The 24114-nt window shown below is 37.4% G+C and overlaps 1 protein-coding gene across 17 annotated transcripts in view; it reads right to left on the minus strand.

The window, feature by feature from the left end:
* Window positions 1-24114, minus strand: part of LOC129579198 (serine/threonine-protein kinase N) — a 52703-nt gene that overhangs the window by 12317 nt on the left and 16272 nt on the right. For 6 of the 17 annotated variants that reach the window (XM_055468985.1, XM_055468993.1, XM_055468983.1 and 3 more), the window contains exons 2-6: window positions 22686-22997; window positions 11909-12049; window positions 11609-11783; window positions 2027-2274; window positions 1612-1785 (exon numbers count right to left, since the gene is read on the minus strand). In XM_055468985.1, the coding sequence (XP_055324960.1) occupies window positions 1612-1785; window positions 2027-2274; window positions 11609-11783; window positions 11909-12049; window positions 22686-22763 (816 nt within the window). In that variant the 5' untranslated portion in view covers window positions 22764-22997. Of the gene's footprint in view, window positions 1-1611; window positions 1786-2026; window positions 2275-11608; window positions 11784-11908; window positions 12050-13470; window positions 13697-16146; window positions 21004-22685; window positions 22998-23675; window positions 23806-24114 lie in introns of those variants that run through there. The other 11 variants (XM_055468998.1, XM_055468996.1, XM_055468997.1 and 8 more) reach the window with 5 other exon arrangements.

Below are 24114 nucleotides of genomic sequence, written 5' to 3' on the forward strand. Positions count from 1 at the left end.
TAAAATGGCGCATGGCCATTGCACAGAAATAATTTTCATCGAATTTCAAAGCATAGCGTTGCGTGTATGTGTGATCACGACAGCATCATCATCGTCATCATCATCACATTACAATCTTCGACGACTGAATTAGTCGCTCATGATTTTTTTTCTCATCGCTTTTCCTCGTTGAATCATTAATCCAAAAATATCATACATATGATGCGGTTGAAATGAAAATGAGACTTTCGTCGCTCAATACACAGATACGAAACAAAAATAAAGCAATCCATTAAAATGGAACATGGAAAAGAAATCCGTAAGAATGAAACATAGCATGTGCCGTTTTAAGTATTTCGCTTTGCGGTGTTCCGTTTTGATAGATTTTTTGTCTGCAGTGTCGTTATGAACGAATCCTCTCGCATTGTTTCATATGAATGGATCTGTATCACATTGTTTCGTTACTCGAATATTTTTTCGTGTGTTTCATTTCAAATGATTCCCGAGCTATTGATGACGTCACTCGCATTTATCACATGATGCAAATTAAGTGATAAGGAGCCCGAATTTCGATGTGGCGATAACACCAATGGATTGGGCAAAAAAAGTACTGTATGAGAATCGAAAAAAAAAAATTTAAGCTTTTTTTTCGATTTTTGCCTGTTTCGGATCGTCAACATGGGAAGTTTGTATGAAAATCTCGGAGCGCCGGTGTTTTACCCATATTGTTATACACATCAACAAAGCAGTCTGCTTCACCGTAGAAAAGTAGTGCGCAGTAAGAAAACAAGAACGTACATGTTTTGGCAACGTGGCTATGAATGAACGTAATTTCTCGTTACATTTCTCATTACGTTCATTCATAATCGCTATAATGCAACGTTGCCGAAACCTGTACGTTCTGGTTTTCTTAATGCGCACTACTTTTCTACGGTGAAGCAGACTGCTTTGTTGATGAGTATAACAATACGGGTAAAACACCGGCGCTCCGAGGTTTTCATACAAACTTCCCATGTAGACGATCCGAAACAGACAAAAATCGGAAAAAAAGTTTAAATTTCATTTTTCGATTCTCATACAGTACTTTTTTTGCCCAATCCATTGGTGTTATCGCCACATCGAAATTCGGGCTCCTTATCACTTAATTTGCATCATGTGATAAATGAGAGTGACGTCATCAATAGCTCGGGAATCGATTGAAATGAAACACACGAAAAAATATTCGAGTAACGAAACAATGTGATACAGATCCATTCATATGAAACAATGCGAGAGGATTCGTTCATAACGACACTGCAGACAAAAAATCTATCAAAACGGAACACCGCAAAGCGAAATACTTAAAACGGCACATGCTATGTTTCATTCTTACGGATTTCTTTTCCATGTTCCATTTTAATGGATTGCTTTATTTTTGTTTCGTATCTGTGTATTGAGCGACGAAAGTCTCATTTTCATTTCAACCGCATCATATATAATTGGAATCTATATTTATATACATTTACACCTAGCATCAACAGACGGGCTCTCTGGCATTATATATATATTTTTTTCATTTTTGTGCTAATCGAAGCGAAGCTTCGTTGAAACAAAAAAAAAGAGAAATAAACGAGATAGAAACATATTACTGACCTCCTGAAGTGCTTTTTTGTCGGGTACTTTATTATTTTGTAGAATACGTATCACATTTTTGGCACCAGCGACAACAGCTGCTTCGATTCGTAAACGATGTAAGAGCTCTTCGATACGCTCTTCAAGTGATGTTTCCAATTCGCGGCCACTGCTATCACCGTTTTCATCAGTTACCTATAAAAAAAAGATGGGAAATTCGAGGGAAACGAAGAAGACGGAATTATTCTTTCGTCGTTATTTTTATGATCGCAACTGTTTCTTTTTTTCTCTTCCATTTTTTACTGTCTCATTGTTGATCACTTCTAAATTTAATCAATGAATAAACCAGTGAATGGAAGCCAAAGTGGAATTTTTCTTCGGTCTCTACTCCTTTTGTTGTATGGTATGCAGTTCTTTTTTCTCTTTCATTACTTACCTTGCTGGATTGACCATTGCGGCGCACTTTTAATATTCGTAATTTCAAAAATTCTATTTTTGCCTTTGAATCGGCTAACATTTGTTGAGCTTCTGCTAATAGTTTTTTATCACGTCCGTGATGTGCGCCACTTATTGATTGGATCATATTCTCGGCGCCATTTTTCACCTTCATTTCAATATTCAATTGCTTCTCCAGCGATGTCAGCAGCTTATCATTTGGTGTGTCATCTTTCCTTTCTAGAGCTTCTGCAAAACAGAGAGACACATGAATTAATGAATGGAAATGTGAAAATATGAAGAAAAATCCAACAAACATTGTGTGTATCGGTTTGATTTCATAGATAGTTTCAGATATGCCCATAAATCGAAGTGAAAAAAGAAATAATCATCAGAGCATGACATTTTCTCTCAGTGTTTTTTTTTCTCTTCTTTTCTTTCAATTGCAATTGTACACTTAATTGATTATCGGCTTGAATGTGCCTTTGTGAATGCTTTGTGTTATGATAAATTATTATTGAATGAGGTCTTGAAATGGCTTACGGCCAATTTTGCAAGTGTGTAATGAACAGTTTTCTTTCAATGATTACATATTCCATTTCGGATTGGGCTGTAGTGTTTGAGCTTTCCAGCGTGAAAAGTCGACACATAACCGAAAGTGAGTCGAAAGCCGAGCAGCGGCAGCAGCACCAAACGAACCAACATTCATTCGAGTCACCTTTCAATTTCACTTATTACCACATTACGACATTTTATTGTATCTATATTTATGCGTGACGCATTTAAACGATTAAATCGCCTTTTTTGCCGAGATCTCGCCGACTCAAACGTGAGAACGCACCAGTAGCGACAAGCGGCAATGTTGGTGATGGCTATTGCTATTACTGCTGGCTGCCTGCCCGCCTTTTACGAATCGCAAAAGAACAAAGAATTTCGTTTGATTGCTTTTAAATCGACGGGAGTAAAAGGTGAAACGTGATTTTATTTTTGTGATGAAACAAATTGTAGAAGAAATAACACACGTATTTCTCTCTATCTCAATGCGCCGCCAATGTTTCTGTGCAATCGGGCAAATGGGCAATTCGATATATGTGTGTGCGCACATAATTCAGTTGTGTATCAAGCGTTTTTCGCGCTCATTTTTCCATACACACACACACACACACACACACACACACACACACACACACACTCCATCTCTGTCGATCGCTTCGGATTGTATTAATTGCGTGTTGCTTCACTTGGCTATGTTTAACACTGTTAAATTGTTTGCTCTTTGCCCTCTTCGTAAGACATCGCATACGTATGATGTTCGGTTTCGAAGCAAATGTCAAGCTAAGTAAATGGGGGAGCATCATCGGCGTCATGTTGTTGTTGTTGATCCACCAACAGCCAGTGCATTGCAATTGACTTTTATATGTGCTGGCTGGTGCTAATGCTGGTGTCTATTCGATTGTTTCTCGACACACAAATTCTTCTCTCCTTCTCTTTCGTCCCATGTCAAATGGTTTCAATTCTGTGTGTTTGCATTTTCGCATACGAATTGAAGCGTAGATAAGTACGTAACAATGAACCTCGTTTATATACGCTTTTCTTGCTGCCACTCGCAAAAATCGGTAAATCAAATCGTTTCATTCGACAAAAAAAAAACCAATGGCAATAAATAGATGTGTTTTTTTCTCTCTCTCGTCTATTCCTGAAAATTGAATGCATGAGATGCTCTGCGCCTATAGTGTACATACAAAAATGCGAAGATACATTTCTTTTACATCGTTTGATTGCTCTTCACGTGGCAGACACATTTTTTAACTGCTTCATTCTTTTGTTTTGTTTTGTTTTCTTTGGCGTTTGTGTTTCGCATTTTGTATTCCTATTGAACGCAGTTTAGATTGAAACTCTTCTTTTTTTCATTTTCTAATGTGTAAACGGTGTGTTTCATCTCATTTTCTTTTGTTTGGTTTTCATTCAATGTTTCATTTGTTTATTTTCGTCTGTTGCTTTTCTGTTTTTCTCGTGTAATTCATAAATGTGTGTATATGTTTTGGTGTTTCTTCTTGAAAAGCGAGAGAAAAAGATCATGTAGCAGAAGCAGCAGCAGCCGCCGCCGCCGCCGCCACAACAACAATGCTCGATATATCCGATAATGCTCACTGTACCAAAATTATTCTTTCATTTATGTTCGCACCGCGATGCTATGCGAATTAAATAGATTAACCAATCGTAATGTGCTTTGTTTGTGTGTCTGACTGACTGACTGACTCAATGACTGACTGTACACGAGCTATGCTCTCCGTGGATTGGAGATTTAGTGTGTGTGCGTGTGCGTTGTTCCACGAAGTCTCACACACCACTCATTTTCACGATATTCATTTGAACCGTGGCGCGCGTACAAGTGTAAAACAATTGATTTGATTCAATTCATTTGATACATACACACACACACCATTCAGCATCGCTTTACATTTGTTAATTTTCTAGAAAGTGAAATTATTAAATGAACCAAACCAATCGAGAGCAGAAAAATATTTGTCTTTCTTTGCCTTGAACGATTTTGCGGATTCAATGGCTTTTAATTTGAGCACTCAACCAAATTCAACTGATATGTGCTTCTGTGTGAAGCGTCAAGTGGCATTTGAAAGTTTTTTTTTTCTTTCATCATCATCATCATCTTTTCATCATCGGAAAACGATTTGAGTGCGATGTGAAAGAGATGAAACCAGCGCGATTCGGCCAATTAATCATTTGCCAAATGCGTTTACAATATTGTGCCGTGCCAACGATAAATCCACTAAATGGGTCACACATCGATGTATCTCCAAACGGTCAACGAGGAGTTTCGTTCGGTGCCCGTTTGTAACAGCAGCACAGTTACGACATCGATATGCGAGCGCATGCATGTCAATGTGGACACCATTTGGTGTATGTATGGCTTGAAACAAAACGAAACAAATGTAAAATGAATGAAAACAAATCGTGAGCATCGCCTCAACGAAAGACCCTCTTACACACCACAGCATTATAATCAAACAAGGTCGACGATTTTCATCAATTGTTTTTTTCTTCTTCTTCTTGGTTCATCGTCGTAGTTGCTGTTGTTGTTTCTGGGTTGGCTACCTTTGCTGTTGTTTTTGGTCAAAATACCCAATGATTCGCATATTGAGTAACTGCAAAATTTGAACCCATATTTTATTTAACACCATTAACAACTGCAGCTCTCAATTAACGCTAAATAAATCATTTACGAGCTCTGCATATCGTTTCTTTTTTGTGCCTTCTTCTTCTGCATTGAACGTGCATAAAATGCAAAGTGCATCATGATATTCATGAAAATGTTTATGATCCGAACGATATATGCTAACAATGGCTGGTTTTTGGCGCGGCACAGACCGGAAATCAATGCGAAGTCATGTTTAAAAAGATCAACATCATTATATAGCACCGTAAAACACCTCGAACCCGTTTTCCACTTGTGGTTCACACGAAATCTCTTTATTTTGTTTTTTTTTTCGGTCGATATATCGCATGAATCATATTGAAGAAAAAAACTACGTTCGAGAAAAAAAAATCGATGCTAATGCCAACAGAAGCACGAACCAATTTTTCATGTAATATCGTTCTCAATTTATGCGGTTCAATTTTAATACGTATACAATTTTCACACTTTCTATGTGGATTGTAATTTTCATGTGTATCATCAATTTCGATGTCAAACATCTGCGATGGATCGCGAAAATTGGTGTGTGTACTTTTTTCTCGTCTTTGCAAGGGAGAAAAGCAGAAAACCGCGAAATACATGGAAAATTACTTAAAAATCGTTTTTCTATCGACAAGCGAATCGAATGGAAACAAATTCCATAAATCAATTATCAAGCAGAATATGAAGCTCAAAACTCTCGCCAACTACTACTCAATACATCTCTCGCTCATGTTCACTGCCAATGTAAAGAGTAGTAGCACAGTGTGATTTTGTTGCTAGGGTTGCTAATTTACGATATAAAATTCCATGCATATTTGCAATCTCTTATTCGATAGTATCGATGTGGATATATATTCTAATATCGAAGTCATTCAAGTTGAAAATGTTTCGCATTAACAATTTATTATGTGGATTATATCAATTTTTGGGGCGATCGACCGTGTTATGTGCGCTCATGTATGCTGCCCGTCGTATACGGGTGTGTGTGTGTGTGTATGTGAGCGAGAGTGAGTGTGTTTGGTGTTAATTAAGTATCTGCTCATCGAAAAATATATCTCGTGATTTGAATTTTTGGAAGAAAGTGCAAGTGTTTCGGAGCGAATGGTGTAAGAGGAGTCATCGATAGTCAAGCAGTCAACGCAAAAAAAACACTCACACAAAAAATCGAAAGCAACAAAAAAACTCATAATAATATAAAAATCGATCAAGACAGAGCACACACCTTATTCGGTTGTGTATTGCCAAAGCTGTTTTATTTTTTCGTACGTCAGTCATCTCCATCATTACCATGTTATGGCATGTTGTTGAACCGAAAATGACTGCATTTGGTGATTGAATGTTTCGTTTGTGAATGGTGTGGGTTACGCCCACAGAGAATTTCTTTGCTTCGCAGCAGCCCAGCACAGTTCGGTTCACAAGGCATCAATCTGGCTTGTAATTCGAAACAACCAAGGGACAAATTACACAAATATTTGTTTGTGTGTGCGGTGCTGCTTGAAATGTTTAACCGATTAACACTTATTGACTTTGACTATATATTCAGTGTGTGTTTGCCAATTTTTTCTGGCATCGTATTCTTCACAAGATAAATACCATATGAAGCGTGGTACATCTTCTACACAATTTCGATATATTTGGAATTTCGTTTGCGATTTCTCTTTCATTTTTTTTTCGGTCGTTTTCGATGAAGCAGCACACACACACACACACGACAAAAAAGAACAACAAAAACATAAAAAAAAGAAAACGTCGCATTCTCACTTTTTAAAGACGAACAAAACAGAAAAAAAAGATTCAATAGAATCGCGCATAGTGCATCTTCGTGATTCGTGGTCGATGGCGGGTTGTGCACCACGTACAAATGATTGAGGTAAATGAATGTTCCCGATGGAAAAGTGAGTTTGGTCGACGACGTGAGCAACATTCCGAATTCTCTTGCTTGGATTGTTTGATTGCAATGCGCTCGCGTTCGCCATTCGATCGCGTGTGTGTCTGTGTGTGAAATTCAAGCATCTGTGTCGCAATTTTCAATACATTATTCATGAGCTGCTGCGATCCATGAATTCATATATTTTTTATTATTCATTTTTCATGTATAATCTTTTCAATTATTTCTATCATTCAATTGTGATTTTTCATTCATTGCTCAATGTAGGCCACAGCCTGTTTCTCTATCTCTAAGCACAAACACACACACACACACACACACACACATTCCGAACATACTATACGCGTGCACGCTTGCGGACACATCAGAATTGTTTAGATTTGTATGGAAAACGGTTTCGAATTCTTGAGCATTTGTTCTTGTGCGTTCGTTTATCATATGACTTATTGTTTTTGCTATGCTTCGTCTTGTGGTTTATGCTAATCAAGTGCTTTTCATCACCAATTTGCAATCGTATTGTCACATGTAAACCGAAACGAAAATAGCAAACGTAACGGTTTGAACGACACCAATTAGTGGTGGCCCATGTATTTAATCCAACAGCAAATCTCGCTCTCTCTCTCTCTTCTCTGTTTTCTCACTCTCATTCTGAATCAGAAATTCCATCGATTATTCATTGTATATATGTGCCTTATTGAGTGCGATGAAAGAGTGCTTTTCTCTATTGTGCGTAATGTTGAATGGAACTGTGTGTGTGTGCTGTGATTGTATTTGTGTCGAGGAACCGTTTAAATTCGAAATGCCCAAAATTTAATTCGCTCCTCATTAAAAAAAAAACACCATGCTGTCAGACGCAATTGAAATTCTCTCAGGCATTGATTTTGACTGAATACAGTGAGTGTGCGTACAGTGAGACAATCCACAACAAAGTAAATGATTATTTCATGCCAGTTTTATTTTGAGAAAAATTCAATTAAAACATTCGTTTCGCTGCGTGCTGTCGCTCCATGCTGCGGATATATAGATTTTGATAGCCAAAATAAAAATCACCGAAAAGAGTACTCACACGCCGCGGCAGCAGCGGAGACAAAACTTGGTGGTGGCGGTGGCGGTGTTGGCCTTTCCTTTTATTTATCTGTTTCTTTCTCTCGCTTGCTGTGTCTCTTAACCGCACATATTTGACTGCTCACTGGATGCTTGCCAACAATTATTAGCAATTTTATGCATGTGGGATATTTTTCCCCATAATTTCCATTTAATTATTTTCATTTATTCCTTTTGGCTGTAGCGCTGGTTTTATGTAATATTTTTTGTGTCGTGTTCGGCTTTTTTGTTTTGTTTTGGTTTTGGTTTTGGGTTTTTTTTTTGGGGGGACCATTTCATTTTAATAATTTTGTTATTGTTGCTGTTGTTGTGTGCAGTTTTACAGTTGCCTTTATTTCTTTTTCACGCTTGTGAATTAAAACAGCAAATGGCTTTCGCGTGGTTATAACGAATGTAAGCTTGCACCAACTAAATTTTTCTGGTGCCGTTAAGCATTCTTCTTTTTGTTTCACTGGCTCTATCTCTCTCCGCTATTCATTTCGTATCATTTCTTCGAAATTTTTGTGTTCCCGTACACAGATTTTCTTTTCCCGTCCCATTCCAGCTCATGGCCAACTATTTGAAAGGTGAAATAACAGCCAGAGAGAGGAATATATTCATAGGAAATGAATGAAAACAAAACAGATTTAAAAAAAATTGTCTCTTTTATAAGAAATAACACAACAGATTACTGTGTGAATGTTCGGTTAGTGCTTTTTTTGCTTCTTTTCATTTATCTCTTTTTGACTCTCTCTCTCTCTCTATCTCTCTCTCTCTCTCTCTCTCTCTCTCACACTAACCCCGGTTGATTATTTCGTTCACAAATTCTTCATAATCGTATCGTAAATTACTGATATGAACTGGGACGATAAAATTCTTGGTTAACGCCACCAGATATATACATATAACGTAGAAACAATGAAGTCAATGGCGGAATCGGTGGCAGTGGCGGCGGCGAAAGAAGAAAAAAACACATACTATGTAATGTTCACATCAATTGGGAAATGCACTCGCTTTAGTTGCTGTTGTTGTTGTTTCGTATTTGAAACAGACGGAAAAAAACGGAGCGTTTATCTAACAAGAGATTGGTCGGTGCAATTACAATGCACGTGGTTTGGAAATACTTTAATTTCGTATTTTATGTTGTTCTGGTTTAGTTTTCGTTATTGCTTGTAGCTACGAAAAAAAAGTGCAGTGAGAAGTTTTCTAGTGCAAGAATGAGCACGAAAAAAAAGCAACAACAACAGCACCACAGCAGCAGCAGCCAGCAATATAAATTCGCCGCACGTTGTATGACAACGTCAACATTGCAGAACAAAAAGATATTGTTGCCACGTTCTTCGTTGCTTCACGTTTAGAAATGAAAGCCGAAAAAGGGCTACTCCAAAACGGAGTGTTCATTCTTGCATTGCAACTCCTCGAATTTGGTGTTTTGTGCACAGAACGCAGAGAGAACAAAATGGAAAGAAGAGAGGAAAGAGACAAAGAAAGCGCACACATAATTCAAATAACAAAACGATGGAAAAAAAACGCCGTCTCAATGACGTTACATGTAGAAAAACGTCGTATTATTAAGATGTACATTTTTGTATTCTATGAGAGAAATTTTGTGTTCCTTTTTTTATTTTCATCTTTAAATATTGTTTGTTTTACTCTGAGGAGAGAGAAAAAAGAAGCGAAAAAACCAACAATGCCAGCAGTTTTTTTTGCTAAGCTGATTTTGTTTTTTGCCAATTGTTTTTCCTCTTTTCTCTTTCGCTCTGTTGTCAGGCTTGCCAATAGCTGTAAAGCGATGCAAATAGACGGATTTTAATGAACTGATTAATAAGTAACAACAAACTCGCTCTCTCTCTATGTGTGTGTGTGTGCGTGTGGTTGGATCCACCATTCATTGTGAGTTTACATTCGACGCAAGCAAATCATCTTGAAAAATTGTTATCGTCGATAATTACAATTTTTTTTATCACTCATTTTCTTTTGGTTCGTTCATTCCGCTCGTTACATCGGCGCATAACAAAGGCACGACAAAGCAAACAATTAAAATGACAATGTTTTAGTTTTTTTCTAATTAGTTGTCATCATTGTTGTTGGTGATGTGTGTGAGGTCGTTGCCGGTGTCTGTTTTCACATTTTCGCCATGACAAACCATTTCGAATGTTTATACAGACCAGACTACTTCTTGCTGATTTCTTCTATTCGGCCATTATCGCAAAATATACGAACATTGTTTACTAATTTCCCCATATTTCCCCTCAATATATTTTGTGTTTTTTTTTCTTCTAGTCTTTGACTCAAATCAGATGCACTCTGTTCGCCGTTTTTTCTTCCTTATTTTTCTCTTTTCGAATGACGATGACGCTAAGACTTCAAACAACACTTTTTTCCGTATGCATGTGAATGCATTTAAAATATCTTCTGTTTTATAAATAGCAGTAAATCACTGCCGCTTTGAGATAAGAGCCTTAAATGAAGTATGGCACTTTGTGATCAAAAATATGTTACAAATTTCTTCTTTTTTTGCTCCCCAATTAAAACGTAGCGTCTTGTTTTTTAGTCGGGGCATATATGTATATAATCCCATTGGATGTGTTGCGGTCATAAAGAATGCCGCTATCTAGATCGACAATTGGTTCGGAGACACTGTAACCTACGGAGACCTACGGAAACTGTATTTTAAACACATTTATTTAATGGACCTAAATACTGCGATATCGAACTGAGCTAGAGAACACGCGACCAAATCGGCCCAATATTTAATGGAAAAATGGATCATATCGATTGATCAGATGAAACGTTGTAATTGATTTATTTCGGTTCGATTCAGTTTGGTTTTGCTTTCCATTTTTTTGTTTCTCTATCTCAATGTTGTTGTTATGGCTGTTTGTTTATTAGTAACAAATTGGTAATGCACACTTTTTCTCAGTTGCACATCATGAAATCCATAGTGTGTGCAATGATTCGGTTCTTTGATCGGAATTCAATGGTTCAATTCCGATTTTCAATCCATCGCTTTCGTTGCGCACACTGTGTTGTCATTCTTATTAGGTTTCTACTGCTTGATGAACTTCAACACGGCTGATTGGCCGAAAAACCCCTTAACATAATGTGTATGTAACGCTTGACACATTAAACTTATTCATGCCGAGCAAATTGATATATAGTTTGTGTTTCCCATGCCGTGTGCTGTTACAGTTAGATTGTTGTGCGCGCCGTCTTCATGTCGCATTTGATTTCAATTGGCGTAAAATATTATGTTTATTTCATTCTATGCGTGTCTTTATTTCCATAAATTAGCCACATTTGACTGCAATTTAGTTTACGGGCACAATTTGAAACAACAATTAGAAATGTAACGATCACGACAACGTCGTCAACGTCGACGACAAAACGAGATATTTTAGAAAATTGTTACTTACCTTGGCCATTGCTTACAGTGTTGCCCTTCGTCAGTAATATTTGACTTTCGAGTTCATGCAGCTCGGATTTGAGTTCGGCTAATTTACTATTGCTTTTCTTTACAATGGATGCCACGTCAGACAATGAGCGACGATCTGTTGTCACTTCACGCAGTTTTTCAGCACCCTCTTTGATCTACACCGAACAGAAATTGCACCGTTAAAGCAAATCAAACACAATTTTCACGCAGAAAAAACGTATTTTTTTTTCTCTTCTCAGATGAAGAGAAAGCAAAACAGATTTAAATTAAATTCAATTACCTTCAATTCCTTTCGGATTTCTCGTCTGATCGCCTCTTTGATCTCCTCCAGGCGATTGGGAAGTGCACTTTCCGGTAGATTGTCGGTGAAACCATATTTGTGACTTAATTCATATAAAACTGGATGTTTTATATAATCACCCTGCAAATGAACCAGAAACAAAAAAGAAAACATGTTACAAATTGGATTTTCTAGTATGATTGACAGTCAACGGTCGAATTGAATACAGTTCTTTTTTAAGATTATGTAAATGACACGGGTTTTAAATGCCGGCGGGTGCATTATTTTCTGTGTCAGTCACATCCCCCATTTAAAGCTATGGATAAGAAATTCAGTTCACTTCACTTTGTTTCTTTCATTTTCTTTGCTGTGGTTCTTCTTTTGCACCAGCAAAACAAAAGAAAAATAACAAGAACAACTGCAAAGGAAGCATTTATCGGCAACTTGAAATTTATTACAGATCAAACAAGAATATGCAAGTTGTTGAATCGAAATGACAATTTAAAATGTTGAAAATGTGTCTGTACAGTTAGTTAGAAACCGGCATCGTCATCATAATTGACATCGGGAATTTGAGTAGCCCGAGTCAATGACAGCGCGCTTCGCATTAAAATGTGAAGAGACAAAAAGAAATGCTGTTTTCCGTTTCAAAGCTGAGCGACGACAGACTTGTCCAAACACACACACACACACGACGTGCAATATGTTTTGATGTTCGATAATATTTTATGTGCTTTGAAAATTTATGGCACATTTTCCATATCAATAACTCTCCCGATACCACAAAATCGAAGTTGCCTCAAGATTTATGCTCTTTGGAAATACGTTTTTTTTGTTCATTCTCGACGACGAAGCTTCGTTTGCTTGACAACTCCCGTTGAACTGAGGCGACACACACGAAATGCGAACTGCGCACACGGAATGATCGGGTTTTGGTCGGTGTCGGTCAATCGGTGCCATACAAGTTGTCATAAAATACCTAAATCAATAAATAACTTTTCCAATCAACTGACTACATCAATTCAATTAAAATCGATTGAATTTAATTGGCAAAAATAAAATGTTGAAAAAAGCAGCAACAACAAACGGGGCAGCCCGATTTAAATAAGACAAAGTGGCCAATAAAATCGAATATGGTGGCTTTACGTGGATTCATGCGAGATTCAGTGCAGCAACTAAAGGTGAAGTGAATGAGCCAATATTAAATTGATTGCATAGCAACGGTTATTCACGGTTGTGAATGATTCAACCAAAACGAAGATGACGGCTGCGAGACGGCGACCATTGCTCACTACTCAAGATTTAGAGTTTTAATCTGATCATGATTAGAGAGTTAAGAGACACAGAGAGAATGAATATCGGACAATGAAACGATGTTCGGTTTCGATGATACACCGTAGTATCTTATGTGTGAGAGTACGGAACATTTTCGAAATTCACCGGGAACACGGTTTATTGACTTTGCTCGGAAATTGACTTTGCTGTAAAAGCAAATATTAAACAAAATGCAAGTATTTCTTCATTGTTTTTTGTATTTCTCCGTTTAAAATGTGTATGTATACCTGTAATGGATGATCGGTATGAATGCATTTTAGGAAAACACTTTTATGCTTGAGCAATGACTTTTGTCCGCTACTTCGATAGTATTCCATTGTTCATCACGTTTGACGACTATTTTCTTCTCGTTTTTTTTTTCGTTTCTACTTGAAATGCACGCGCTTTAGGGCGAAATTGCTTTCGCCTATCGATATTTTTGACGATGGCGGCAAAAATTAAGCAACAGCTGCACTAAACAAAATAATGTTCATGATCAAACCAAAAACAACAACGACGACGACAACAGCAACAACAACAACTGGATTTTTTTTTGTTCGGATTCATGCGTGTTTGTGTTCGTAGCCGCGACAAGATTTATTTAGTATTTATTTCTTATTTATCATTATTTTCACTCTATAATTGCATTTGACCAAGCATTCAACGTGATTTATATTGTATCATTAAAGTGTCTGGGGTGCACGAATGCAAAAATTCAATCGCTTGCGCTCGGCATGTATGCAATAATGTCGATGAGAGAGCAGTTTGTGTGTATGTGTCTGTGTGCGAGAGAGCACCTCGTTTCGGCCGAACTGTTGTTTTAATTTTATAATATCATTTTAATCCATTGGTAATCGAAGCGCTTGTAGTTAAAACACCAAATGTTGTTATAACGGTTTGTGTCGCATCTACATTGCCAGCAGCGGACAACCGGTCAGCCGAAAAAAAAAATAGCGGCAACAGTACAAGTGCCGATACCACATGACAAATACCCACAAATTCACTGCACACACGTTGTTTCAGCATCAATAACAAACCGTCGACAAACAAAACATGAAGCGCGCGCTACACCAAGAGAGCGAGCGAAAAAAAACCGGCAATGGCAACAACAACACAGACAATTCAATACAGTAGCCTGAGCGTGCGCGCTTTATGTTCAACAATCTCTCAATGCACGAACAACGAACATCATTAACAATCACTTAGCAATTAAAAGCGATGCAATTTCATGCACAAAACAAAAACCACTTCAGAGAGAAAGAGAGACACAGACAGTTTTTCCATAAACATTCACACACAAAAAAGAGCCGACCCGAACGAAACTCACAATTGCACAGCAAGCCGCGAAAGCCAAGAATTAGCCTAAAAGAAGCACACACTGAATGGACCGCGCGCAATGCGTTTAACTTGTTTTCCGTTGTATAATATTTTTAATGTTTTGCGCACTGTACTGATGAGTTGCGCTCCTTTTTCTACAATGCACAAAGTCCCGTGCGTGCGTGTGTGTGTGTGTGTGTGTGTGTGTGTGTGGCTATGTGTATGCACGATATTGGTTTCGATAGGCTTGACTCTAATGTCCAACTGTGAAATACATTGCTTCGGAAATCGATAATAATAAATTTATACGCAAGACTTTGCAATTGATATGGCACAAAATCGATTTGCTATGAACTTGAAACAAATGAGCAACGAAAGATCCTATCACAATGTAAACTATAGCCAATTTTCAAATCATTTGGAACTGGCCACTGATTTGCCTCTTTTTTTTGCTTTCGTCGTCGTCGTTATATTGCCATTTTTAACCATTTGCAGTCAAACAACAAAGACACTTTTATCACTTATCAATTGCGAATGGCTCACATATGCGAGTATGGGTTTGTTTTCATTGCTTTGGTCGTGCGGTTGTTGTTGTGTATTCGAATGATTTATTTGTTAGCTGATTAGCCGAACGATCAAAACAAGTTTCTATTGATTTAATGCTGTTGCTGTGATAGCCAAATGAGGACTTCTGTCGTTATGTTTGCCAGCACAACAAACCGCTACGCGTATTTTATGCGAGCAATCGATTTTATGTACGTATGTTTCCCGTGTTTTCTATAATTTTTTGGATAAACGGATGAGTCTTTTCTTTTCCCTTGTGTCGTGTCGTATCTTGCTATCTTTCTACACTCATAAATTGCAATTCGGTTCGGTTTGCGTGTAACGAATGCCACTATTGATATTGACTTTTGTCATTAAATAATGTTCAAAATAAACCGCCACTTTTTTTATTTATATTTTTTTTCGTTCTCTCCACGATTACGAACTTCATACACACACACACACATGCCGACCAATGCAGAGGGAGAGAGAGAGAGAAGAGGAAAAACTCCGAAACAAAAATAAAAACTTGCGCTCGTCTCAATGCACAAAAGGTCTGATTATTTCGCTTGAAATTGTTATCTGTTTCGTGGTTGTGCTTTTTTTGTCCCTGCTTCTTCTTTTTTTCCCCTTTGATTCAGTTTAGCGATCAAGCAAACGTGACACAACAAAAGAGAAACAATTGCATTCTCAGTAAGACTCGGCTGAGTTTTCGTTTCGGTCGTCGTCAGTTTATGTTTCGCTTGTCGCGCTTTTGCTTTTTCCGTTCAGTTACTTTAAATTGAATTAGTCCACACTTGTAATCAAATCCAAACGACACAATTTCTATACACATTCAACAGCAAAGGCAGAAGAAAAAAAAAATGAAACGATAAGTACAACACAAACACGCCGATCCAATGACCAAAAAGAATATTTTAGTGGCAACAAAAAAAAAGTTGTATGCGTTGCTTTGCTGATTTTTTTCTTCGTCTTCTTTTCGCTTGGTCTCTTTCTACGTGCTCCGCTCAGAAGTTGCGCGCACGTTTTTTGCCCGCTTTTAACCCATATAAATCATCATTTACACCATATTCGCGAATAACGCTTTCAGTTCACTCTATGCACCGTTGTGTTTACATTTAAAATGAATAATCATATACAACGAATGAAAACAAACAAAAACCCAAGTCACTCATTCGTATTTAAGATACGTAAAATGTAAACTTTCAATGGAAACTTAATCGATATTCAGACAAGTATTACACAGCTCAAGCGTTTCGCACTTGCGATATCATACCGGACGCGACAAATACTGTGTGATATTTGCATTTGCGAACGTGAATTAACTGAAATCTGCTTCTTCTTCTTCTTCTTTGTTTCGTTTTTCGTTCGACCATCACAATGATTTTGGAACATGCATGATTTCGCGTATTTTTTTCCGTTCGTCGTTGTTGCTGTTGTTGTCTTCTTCAAATTCTATCTCGTTTGTTTTGATGTTGTTGTTGTCGTCGTCGTCGTCGTTGATTTTGTTCTGCAAATTTTGAACTACGAAAGCGCGACAAAATATGAATTCTTGAAATGAGTGCACGTCCATAAAAATGATTCAATTTGACCGAAACAAGTGGGAAAGTTGTTGTTATTATTATAACTTTTTCGTGTGTGTGGCCCGACGTGTGATCTTTATGCGAATGGGCCAATGGAGCAGCGCAAACTAAATAAATCAAATAAGTGAGTGGAAGTAAGTTGGCAGCGGCTATTGAGACGGCAATAATCAAAGCTTTATGCTACTAAAATAACAATGAGAAGAGTATATTTCCAAACAAATACGTTTAGCAGTGTGTACTGTTTATTTTTTCTTCTGTATTTTGATTTGGTGCGCACGTTTGCGCACACATGCAAAATAACCAAGAAACCATAATGAATGTATGCTGAGCGTGCTCTCTCTCACGTTCGCTATGTGCGCTCAAAACTGGCTTCCGTCAATTCGATAATGGAGTTCCAAAACATCGGGAGCTGCCACTGAGACACCAACGTAGTCGATGCGAAAAATGTATATATATATATATATAAATCGTATGTGTGATGAAAATGCAACATGGAAAAAATCACTATCGGAATGTGTGCTATCGCTCCCGGCACAGCTGACGATGTGTCACACACATACACGCGCACAACGGGCATATCCAAAATAACGATGTTAAATCAGCAGTAGCAGCAGTAGCAGTAGCAACAAAAACAAGAAAATCACACACATTGGCCACTAGCATACACAGTAAGCACATGGAATGGCACGGCACATTGCCATTGCCATGCCACATAACGGATAACACGCTTATACGGCATGCAAGCTCCGGCTTTGTCCTACGCTCTCTTCAATCAAACCAAACTGAACCAAACCAAAAACAAAAGCAACGACGACGACGACAACACACAAAAAACAGATTTCATTATAGATGCTCCAAAGTTGACAAAAAAAATCCACTTTGTTCGTCCGTACTCAAGCATTTTTTCGAGTTCACTTCATCTCCTTTTATGCGACCATTTTTAGACATGGTTATATGTATGTGCTTGCGTATGTGTACGATCTACCGTATGCGAAAAAATAATAATCCACAAAACACAATATCAGCATAATCGCAAACGACAAAACGACCAGACACATTCACAAGAAAGTTCATTACACAAAATAGATGTGTTTATTTTTGATACGGTGTACGTTTTGTTTCGCTTCGCATTTTGAGCAGTTTTGAGTTGAACAACAATATAGCAATTTGGCTTAGCGACCGAAATGGTCGTCGCAAATCAATCTCTTGATCAGCTCTTATCCAAATTTGGCAATAAAAACCAATGAGTGAGTGAATGGACTGTTTTAGTCGTTGTGTTAATTATTTAACGATAAATCCATCGAACGAGACGATTCGGCCAACACTTAAATAATGCTTTAAAAAAAATTATTTATTCAAATAATATGAACCTGAAACATCGGGTGAAAGAAAAAATCGACGGGCGCCTCAGCGAGAGAAGCGAGAGGCAAACGGAATATCAAATGTCATCAATGTGCCAATCATTATTTCTGCGTGTAATTCATCAGAGTCTCTCATGTATTCGCTTCTAATTCTGTCAGCTTTTCAAATAAACAGAAAAAGAAAACAACAAGAAAAAAAATCGCACACACATATTTCTCTACACATGAAGAGCGTGAGCGCGCGTTTACGCCTGCCACACTAATCAAACGCAGACATAATGAATAAAAGTGAATGCCCGATGTTACAGGCGATGACACAAACGATAATTTAATTACAACATTTGTGTGCGCTGTGTGTGCGTTTCCATATGAATTGGTTTTCTATTTGGTGAATATGAGGCGAACATGTTTGCGCGCGCTGAAACGGTACACAAAATGTTGTTCATAACACACAACAGTTAAGTGTGTCAGATAATCGGTTGGATTTATCAGCACTTTTTTCCTCCTCATTTATTTCTTTCTTTCTCTTTCTATCGCTCTCTCTCTCTCTCGCCCTCTCCCTTGTTCGCTCTGTGGTCTCTTTCACACTCTGTGTGGTGCGCACTCGCTTCACTGTGGAAATGTGCTGCCTTAAACTACGAACAATGTTTTTCTTTATCAGCATAAATTCATAAAGCCGTTACTAATCGAATCTTTGTTGAAATTCACATTTCATTTGAATTCAATTAATTGATGTGTCGGTTGTTTGCAACCGCGTGCGCTCGTCAAACACATTTCGCATTTTTTTTTCATTTCGAGCGACGGCACATTTCACCGCGGATGGTTATTCTTTTTTAATTGGATATGTTCAATTTATTCAGCGCAATTTCATTACGATATTTGACACATGATTCGAAAAGTGAGCGAAATATTGCTCCTTTCGTTTCCGTTTGTGGAGCAAAGCCATTCAAACGCTCGCTGCCACCCAATGACAGCCATTCGTTTGCATAACAATGTGTGCACTTCTAAATGAAATTTTTCAGTTATCACATGATATGCATTCAAATGGAATCGTTGATTGTGTGTGTGTGCGTGCGCGCTTCGGCATTCAATGAATTTGGCCTTGAAAATGGTTCGGTTTACAGTTCTCAATGTTTGCACGCTTTGCCTTCGGTGTTATACGATATGGTACACATCCCTTTCATCGGTAGACATCTACTACAAACGCATCTGAACCAAACACTCGTTCTAGCAACGTGTTGGCTTGAAATGGTCGCCTCGATAAAATGTTAATACATTTCCGCTTTTAATTTTCAGGCGGACATTGTCATGCAAAAACCAATTTCAATTTTCCAATGGAGAATGAAACAATCGCACGATTATCACAACGCACAATGCTAAACAATGCGTTCATTTAAGGCGACAATCGGCCAAATGCAAACTAACCGTTTTTACACACAGAGAAAAACCGTTCGAATGAACGTAATGTCGATATTTTCTGCTCCTCTTCATTGTCTGCAACATTGTCAAACGGAACGATACACTCTCCGGTTTCGCTTTCTCTTTTGGCACTCCATCTCTACCCAGAACGAATGGACCAATCGATTTCAGTAGAAAAGTTTTCTTTTTTTTTCTCTTTCCATAAGGGTTTTTCAGTGAAACGAAACGTTTGCCAAGTCGCCAAGAAGAAATGACAATTCAATGTCACGGACACTGAATCGCCAGCAAATGCACTTCTCTTCACTGAACAATAATTTTTGATAGCCTCATTTCGATCTATTTCAAACTAATTTCTATGAAAGCAAATAACATCGACTCGGTGCTGAGCGCGTTGAAATTTCTGAGGCAACGAATTAGATACTATACGACAGCATTGACGCCGGATACGACATTACAAAAGTGATCCGAACTGTCACCATTGTTAGAGAGTCGATGTTATTATGCTGAACATAACAGAATAAAATATATTTTTATATTATATGTATATGTAGCTGTAAAAAAAATGAAATAAATAGAGCTGAAAGAAATCTTGCATGAATGTTTTTTTTTCATGTGGCACTTAGTGTTCCCACAAACACAGATACATACAAACACGCGTGCGATAACAGAAAATTTCACTGGGCGCAATGCTGAAACATAATTCGCGCTGAATTTATATGCAGACATAAAATTAAATACGTCAAAACACAACGCGACACTGACAATCAAAAGTTCATAGAGTCAGTTAGATCTTTTTTTTCGGCGGTCGGTCGACCTCTATTGTCGCACAAACATAGACACGACAAATAACAAATCAAACCGACACTTTTTCATAGAAGAAAAAAAAATCCCCATTTTTTTCTCTCGGTTTCCTTTCTGTGTCATGAAATTAGAGCGTGATTATAAAGTAGGTGCTGTGAAGAATAACGCGCAGGCGTTTAAGTTTTAATATTTTTTTTTTTTCAAATTTCACTCGATCCAATGGCAAATGTGCGCATTTGTGTTGTTGTTGGCCCAGTGACCGTGGTACGTCGTTCGCCGAAAACGATTGTTTGCCGATTGGGTCAAGAATAGCAGCCGCATCAGCGGCATCACCAGCAACGCGCCAAGTGCACGAATATATCATTTGGTATTTAATCAAAAAATGGGCAACATAAAAGTCCACTTCATCTTTTTTGGGCATTTTCATAGCTTTTTGTGATGTGACATTGAATCTTTCACAATAAAATGATTTCTCAGGCACCGTAAAATATTTTATCATTCAATACATATAGATGAAATGAAATGCTTGTTATAATTCATTCCCAATCAAATTGAATGAAATGTTTTCAAGCCCGAAAATGGAGTAAATACATTAAAGCTCTGCTATTATGTGATTGATGGACAATACTCGTGGTAATTTTTTCAGCAATAAATAACGATTCGACGATAGCAGCCGTCAAAAACAGAGTATAAACTAAAGAAACGAATTCGCATGGATCCAATCTCCGATGAACAGCTTTCGCAGTTTATACGTTTTCAATATGTAAATCAAGGTTTTTTTTTCTTCATCATTGTTAATTGTGATGCTTTGTGTGTGGCTGAAGAAGAAAAATGCCTTTCGAAAACAGAAGCGAAAAATATTTTCGGTTGAAAAAAAAAACGACTCAAACATTTCATTAGGTGGATCAGATCGGTATCACAGGTGTACTATTTTTTTTTCTTGGTTGAGAATGTTAAAAATAAATTCCAGCTCGAGGAAAAAAAGACGACGTTTGTGATGTTATAAATGAACATCATCTGTGCCGACTCGAAAATCTCATGCGTAGACAAAAATATATTTGAATGATCATTGTTTCCTGGAATCGTACATATCGCGATCGTTCCATTTGCCGTCATATTTATGATGGCCATTAAAGCGGTCAATTCCACACTATAAATAATTCCGACGTGTCACATGAGTATGCCTTCTGACATCGTTTTTGGATGGAACACGCTTAAAACGAGTATTCTTCTTGACGATAAGTGTGTGCGGTTTGGTTTTTGCCACCGAAGCAGAAGCAATAGCAGCAGCACATGGAATATATAGCATTCGAAATGCGGACAAATTAATTATCATGTACAACAAATTGCAATTGACTGTCTACGTAAAATATCTACGCATAAACAAGCAATTGAAACACAAATTCCCCCGACTAAAAATAACAAGAAGAAAGATGAGGAAAAAAAACGGTATCATTCACATCAATCTTTGTTTTACAGGACTGTCACATCGAGTGGTATGTACGCAAAACAATTCCGTGTGTTGGATTGATCAATGATGACAAAGTCAAAAATCGAGACCGAAATTATTATACACGAAAACGTCTGTAAATAGCATAATGGTTATTGTATCGCATCCACGTAAGTTCAAGTCACGGCATGTTCTCAGTGCTAAGAAGGCAAAAAATGAACTCCAATCGTTTTTTTTTGTTGTTGTTGTTTTGTTTTCAAGCAAATCGCGTTTAAATAATCGATTGAACAACTTTTGTTGGTAATGCTATTTGGGCTAAACCACACGAACACAAGACACACACCACGGTGATGTGTGTTCACATCGAAAATCGCCCAGTCATTTCATTCGAATGTGAAAATGATATAATTAAATGTAGATTCCATTGTTTCAAGTGGCTACCGCTTGCGATTTTTTTTTTCTTTTCATTTTTTTTTTGAGACACACACACACACACCGAGTAAGGCCCACAAATGAAACAATGTTAGCTCATAATGGAATTACGTGAGACTTGGTTCATTTCTGGTCAATTAGTATCGAATACAAGGTCTCTGAATTTAGAATCGAAAGAATTGCAACGAATCCGAATCTGCATTTTCATAGCGCATTCAATCACGCAACAACAGCAAAAAAAAACAACGAAGACATACGCATGACCGTGAATTGGTTTTTTGCAAAATAAATGTTGTATGAAAACGAATAAAAAAAAACGAGCCCGCCACTCGAACAAACAGCCATTTCGAGATCGTATATAGATTATAAATTACCACCTACTTTAAAGGTTCCGTCGATATTGTGTTGTTGTTGTTGTTGTGTGTGTTCATTTTTGTTCACAGCGCTAAATGTGCGATTCACGACGTTATCAGACACTTAACTAAGTCTAATTTGATTAATATAAAATACAATAGGGTAATTGCAGGTGTTAAAATGAAATGTGTGAGTTGACTTACGTTGAAAAGATATCCTTTGATTTTGGTGGTGAAATCTTTAAGGAATACCATGTTCATGACATTTATATTGTCCAACATTTATGTAACAATCAATTTCAAAAACCTTTTTTTTCCTCTTTGTTTTCAGCTCAACTGTCTTTTTTTCGAAATTGATCGCTTTTAACACTTTATTGCTTTTCAAAATCACGTTCAGTCTCTTTTATTTGTCTGTCTGTCTACCAATTTCGAAATGTTTTTACACTTAACATTCGATGTGTTTCAATCATAATTTCGGTTAATTTGTATTGAAACATCGCTACGCATTGAAAACATCTGATGAAACAATCAAAATTGTTCAAATTAATGAATGAAAGAAAATAAAACAAACAAAACACTTTAAAATTACACCAGAAAAGTATTTCGTGTCAATTAACAATTGTGCACAGCATGAAAATTGAAACAAAAACAATCACAATTGGCCCTCCCGATTTCTCGGCATTTTGATGAAATAATCCAATCGAGCGAATTCCATTGGGGATACTACAATAATCTGTTGCACTCGCCAACATAGGTATGCCAACAAAATGAATACACCCAAAATCCCATATGTGTATTTATCTCTTTCTCCTGTCTGTTTTTCTACACGAACTAAAAAGCGCACACACACACACATACACTCAACGGATTCCAAACGGATTTTGAAATATTAAACCGTTTCAGTAAATCAAAGCTGACGACAATGACGGCAACAACAACAAAAAAACTCGCCATACGAAAACATGAAAATATGAACAGACCGATAACGACATAGAAAAGAGAATTCTAGCGCCACTATTCTGTGTACGATTGCTATGAATAGGTATGAGATGAAATGAGACTGCAAAAACCGCAAATAATATTATAGAGGAACAAAAAGTGTAAAAGAGAACTGGAGAAAACCGGCGAAAATTTTGAACCGAAAAAAGACGAACTCCACCGAGTTGATAGAATGAACGATGAAAACATAATCACATAAAAGTGCTGCTATAGTATAGCCGATGTGACGACAGTTTCTCAGTTTTTTTTTCTCTTCTTGGTTGCTTCTACTTTCAACCGTTTGCCGATAGATAGTTGTTCTCGGTGTGTCCGTTGTGTGTCTTCAGTCACAGTGTATATCAATTCGGAACCAAAGCCGTCGTCGACGTCGTATTCTGGAATTCTATGATTCAAAGCGCGCTTAAGTTGAATAGATTAAATGATGACGTATGCTTCGTTATGCATACACAAAACACATCCGGCTATCAGTATATCGATGTAATTTGAGCTCAAGAGCATAAGCGATATTCGAGAACTTGTGAGCAACTCACACAAATTTTTATACATTTGTTTTTTTTTCCTTCTTCTTTCTCTGCGTTCAAAAGGATGTTTGAAAGCAAAATACGTGAATGAAAGACACCGAGAATAGACCGCG

The sequence above is a fragment of the Sitodiplosis mosellana genome, unplaced genomic scaffold, assembly GCF_009176505.1.
Source record: "Sitodiplosis mosellana isolate CC-2019 unplaced genomic scaffold, AAFC_SMos_1.0 Smas_scaffold_6226, whole genome shotgun sequence".
In the NCBI taxonomy this organism is placed as follows: Eukaryota; Metazoa; Arthropoda; class Insecta; order Diptera; family Cecidomyiidae; genus Sitodiplosis; species Sitodiplosis mosellana.